At 34.8% G+C, this 5,301-nt stretch overlaps 2 protein-coding genes across 2 annotated transcripts; one reads left to right on the forward strand and one right to left on the reverse strand.

Annotated features, from left to right (window-relative positions):
* Positions 1–291: 291 nt before the first annotated feature.
* On the reverse strand, positions 292–1,758 carry LOTGIDRAFT_142374 (hypothetical protein; the record flags this gene model as incomplete). Its single annotated transcript, XM_009052047.1, has 1 exon — positions 292–1,758. One exon carries the CDS (start codon positions 1,756–1,758, stop codon positions 292–294), a length of 1,467 nt encoding a protein of 488 aa, XP_009050295.1.
* A 338-nt stretch (positions 1,759–2,096) lies between these two features.
* On the forward strand, positions 2,097–3,734 carry LOTGIDRAFT_174016 (hypothetical protein; the record flags this gene model as incomplete). Its single annotated transcript, XM_009052048.1, has 4 exons — positions 2,097–2,172; positions 2,331–2,503; positions 2,822–2,881; positions 3,105–3,734. Coding segments are annotated over 4 exons (939 nt in total), but the record flags the coding sequence as incomplete, so codon positions are not given.
* Positions 3,735–5,301: the final 1,567 nt, after the last annotated feature.

A 5,301-nucleotide genomic window follows, 5' to 3' on the forward strand; every position in this document is an offset into this window, starting at 1 on the left:
TATTCTTTCCATATTATAATATTTTTACAATGAAAAAATGCATATTGATTTTGGGCCTTTGATTTCTAAGCTGATAACCCAGTCTTTGGTATTGTTTATGTGAGATTATTCGCTAACCTCTATTAATTAATTAATAAATTGAATAATGATTCAGTTAACATTCATTTATACTATAAAGCCACGCTTCTGTTTGCAATTATCAAATTATTTCATAAATCAAATTTATTGAAATTTTCTACAAATTGCTACAATATAAGATTCGGCAAGATTTAACATAGATTTGTCCAAAGATTATGACGATCTAGATTTGGCTAATAAATGATAAGGTTTTGGTGACAGGGTTATTCCCAAAACTCCCTCTAACTCCATCTCAGATTCGTCAATACGTGACAACGTATATCTCTGTAGAATGTTAGTAAAGATTAGAAACAATTCCATTCTGGCAAGTGAAGCACCGGGACAGGCACGTGGACCAACAGAAAACGGGATCAGGTTATTGCTTTTGACAATTTTCCCATCTTCATCGAGGAATCTTTCCGGATTAAATTGTTTTGGATTTTCCCACAGCTTTTCATCCAAATGTACAGCCCTTATATCAGCAACTACTAAACATCCTTTTGGTATATGATATCCTTGGATTTTGGAATCTTTTGTTGTGGTATGAGGGAGTGTGGTATTGGCTATAGTTGAAATTCGCTGAACCTCTAGTAAAGTCGCCTCCGTATACACCATCTTATGTCTATCGGCCCATTTGACCGTTCTTCCCGAACCAACGATTTCATCAATTTCTTGTTGGCATTTCCTTTGAATTTCTGGATGTAGAATCAGATAAAGAAAAGCCCAATCCAGAGTGTTGGCAGTTGTGTCTGAACCAGCCAGGAATAAATCCAGTATTGTCGCCATAAAAACACCTTTGGTCAACGTTTTGGACTCATCCATGCTGGTCAGACCAACATCTATAAAGTCTCTTGGGTTCTCTTTCGATAAAGTTTCTTTATGTTCTGTAATCGTATTCGTAATATACGCTTTTATTTCCCCAATAACTGTTACAATTTCATTTAATTTTGATGCCACAAAAGGCAAAAAACGCAGCTGAGATATAACATTCAGTGGTGTATATGGTCCATCCCCATCGAATGCGATCTTCATGAAGGATACTATTTTGGTGAATTCTGGATCATCATTTTCAAATCTGGAACCGAAGACAACGCTACTAATGATATTACTCGTGCCTTTCATCATAATCTCATTAAGTCGAAGAGGTTGATTTTCGCTCTTGGCAAACTCTTTTAAAATATATTCTGTCTCATCTAAAATTCTTTCTTCAATAGTAGCTTTTCCCACTCCGAGATCCCTCAAAGCTTGCAATGCCATTCGCCGCACATTTTGCCAATTTTGACCATTAGACCAAACTATGCCCGTCCCTTCTTTAGCCGCTTCGTTTGTGTCCCATAGTTTATCAGTCGGTCTGTCACTGAAGAGTTCTTTTTGTTTCACCAAAGCTTCATTTATCGATTCCATGTCACTAAGCACAATAAGAAGTTGACGCCCAAAATATATCCTATACACAGGTCCGTATTGTTTTCTAAGTTCCTCAAAGTAAATATGTCTCCTTTTGTGATATGTCCAGTTTGAATCGAGAAAATTTCCTAGGAACGGTTTGAAATTTGGACCAGGAGGAATTCCCGGTAGTTCGCGTTTGCTGAGAATATATCCAATAATAATAAGGACACACAATCCAATAAGAATCGTGAACATATTCACATTTTCACTCAAAACGTCAAAAACCGCCATTATAAAACAGAATATGTTGTGGTTAACCACAATACTTAGCGTTCAACAGTTAAATGATATCACAATAAGTGGACCACATCGTCCTATATAATGAACTCGTTTGAGGTTTTGTGGTATATTTCGTGAATATTTAACTGTTCTCATTGAAGTTATCCAGGGCGATATCAAATATAAGAATCACGTCTGCTTTGAAGAAAATTACTTGATAAAAGCTTTGGTTTATCGAACCACTATTCCAGGGTTTATCGCAAATTAAAGGCACATATAAAACAATTAATCTATATTTTTTTTTTATAATGCAGTGCAGCAAACTTGATTTATGTGGAGATCAGAATGATATTCGCCCAACCTTCCTCTTCCGCCTATTGATTTGTCATTGTAGGTAGAGTGATTGGAGTGGTATAGCAGCATAATAATGCCTATCTCTGAATCGTAGAAATTTGTATGTAGCAAAAGTTAATAACTTTAAAACGAACCCCTAAACCCTGCAGATCGTTACCCCCAAAAAGAGTATTATCAAATAAATTTTCTTTCAGGTGTAAATGGCGATATCAACATTACCAGTATATTGGAAAAAGCTGATGATCCATGCGACTTAAACCAAGACTTGAGTAACTATAGCCCTGGCAGTTATGACTTAGAAACTCTGAGAAATATACTGGACACTCTGTTGTATGCGTGTGATGATTTATTTAGTCACTATGATCAGGTGGGGTTAAAACTAGAACATTTTAATGTCATGGAACAGAAAGTTTTGATTTATTTATTCTAGCCAGCGGTAATAACTTCTTTTCCTCAAAAATGACAAAAATTGAATCCAGCGTATAGTAATGCACTGTTTGGAATACGCCTACATGGCAGATAAATCCAAAAAAAGACCTCAGTGTTAGCAACTTGTAGCTCAAACACTTATAACGTTCAGAACGTTCGGATATAGGTGATGACAATATACTTTGAGCACATAAAAATCGTTTAACATAAAGATTATAATCTCTGTATACATATAGTTTTTATCTGAATGTTTCAGCTTTTTGGGTGTAATAATGTGGATGGGATGCAAACAGTAAAGGAGGAGATGAATTTATCAGTGAGTACCAAGAATTTCTTTTATCATACAGTATAGTCGGTCAGAAAGCAGTGTCGAAAAGCTATTTTCTATAAATAGACATTTTAGATGAAGCTCCAAAGATGCAACAGTCGTGATATGTTTTTTCGTGTATTTTCGTGTTTCTCCCGCACAGCTAGGTCTAGGTGAAATACCAATTGACTAGATGCCAATGTATTGCCATAATGCTATATGACTATTTCAGGATGCAACCACATTGTCTACAGACGTCAAGACATACTATACATGGTTGTTATGGGCTCAAGAAGCAGAACTTCATATGAACAGTAGTTCAAGCATGAGAAATCCCTCTTTCGAGTTCTTGAAGTTAGACGAAACAGTCAATTCGATGATGCAGTTGGCGTGCTTGATGTTTGATCCAGACCTTGAGTCGACTGTTGAACTTCCACAAATTACATCTACAGATCCTGTCGACTATAGGTTCAGATCATGCGTAATATTCGAGTCCGTTCGTAACTTCACAAACGCAACTCTGGATCTACCATTAGAACGAAGTCGCCGAAGTAGTTACAGAGGACATCACATAAGGCCATACAAGGTCTTAGATTTGAATCCATCACCACTTCAATACAATGAAGACATCCAAACTACAACGAAACCAATGGTGCCAATTCCAGATTCACAATTGATCAACCTGTGGACACACATTAAAGTTGGAAGGAACAGAAGACAACTGAACAATGCAAGAGGTATAATGGGATTTTATATTTTTCATTCACCCAGTAATATTAAAATATCTGATTTGCTACAACTACTATGTAAATGGAAATTTCCACAGACCTGGTGTGACTTTGGGACTGGGCTTTCCAACTAGTAATTCTAGTGAACCACGGTGAGATCGATTTCAGTGACGGGCATGATTTCGCCATTTTCTTCGTATGTCGAGATGTTATGCCCGTTGCCTTAGTTGGCAATGTTACGGATCGGACACATTGGCATGGAAGAGGTTTGTTCGCAAAATTGACCAAGAAGTTACGACCTACATAATATAGTATACATATTCTGCTAATCGAGCAAAATTCCCCTTTATTATCCAACATGAAAAGAAAATTTATTTCACGTTCAAAATTCGCAACATGTTTTTCTATTTAACAGGTGCCATTCCTAAGATGAATGAGGAGATGTCACCGATCAGAAAATTGTTAATTAACCTGAAGATCAAACAGCACTAGTTACCCAAAATTCATAATCATATAGAACTCTTAGTTTATAAGAGTGACCAACTATGTTAGAACCATGTTTCTTAAGAGGAAACGTTACATGTATATGCTAAGCATAATAATATTATTTTCATATTTGGAATTCCGTCGTATATGCCGTGCATACTTTAGCTTCATGTATTTTCATAATTACGTTTTTACAGTATTTTATAAATAAGCTTGATATGTTTTTTTTTTTAAATACAATTTTTGGTGCGTTTATTCATGCGTTCTACAACTGACTTCCCCAAGCTTATTATCATGCTTAATGAAATTGTTTTATGAATAATCAACAACTGAATTTCGTTATTTTTTATCATGCTGAATTAATTTTTTTTATGAATAATCAACAACTGACTTTCGTAATTTTTCATGATGCTGAATGAAATTGTTTTATGAATAATCAACAACTGAATTTCGTAACTTTTCATGATGCTGAATGAAATTTTTTTTATGAATAATCACAACTGAATTTCGTAATGTTTTATCTTGCTGAATGGAATTGATATATTGATAATCAACAACTGACTTTCCATCATGCAAAATTAAGTTATTATTTTTATAGTCAACTACCGTTCCTGGGTTTTCATCAATATTATACATTGATCTTCTTTGTTCCACTATTATCATAAAGTAAACAAATCGTAATGCTTACTAAAGAATCTCTCGCCAGTATTGTGGTATAAATTATTAACAAAGGGTCATATTTATTAGGTTTATCACTGAATTTTTATCTTATTTTTAATTAACATATTGGTATCATCTTTGTAACACTGCATAATTTTTAGCAATAAATATTTTTTTCATGATCTGTTTTTGATTGTCCTGAAACCGCTGCTGTATGGTGCATGTACTAAAAAGGAACTACCCACCTATTGACAATGGAAACAGAGCTAGTTGTTCGTGTTTGTTTATGAAACCGGATTCCTAAGTATTCAGGATGTGAATGAAAAGAAATTGCTTACACGACCAAATCTGGCATCTGGTTTTCGTTTTAAAAATTTATGACTTCTTTCAGTCATACCTTTTATCAGTCATTCGTCCAATCATTTTCATGGAAACATGACCAAGGAACTCATTCTGAAAAATACATCACCGATGACCAAATATCTCAGTCAATGGACAATAGGCAAAATTTCATTTACATTCGATTTTTCTGAATTATTTGGGAAATATAATCGG

This window comes from Lottia gigantea (assembly GCF_000327385.1).
Source record: "Lottia gigantea unplaced genomic scaffold LOTGIsca_179, whole genome shotgun sequence".
NCBI classification, from domain to species: domain Eukaryota; kingdom Metazoa; phylum Mollusca; class Gastropoda; family Lottiidae; genus Lottia; species Lottia gigantea.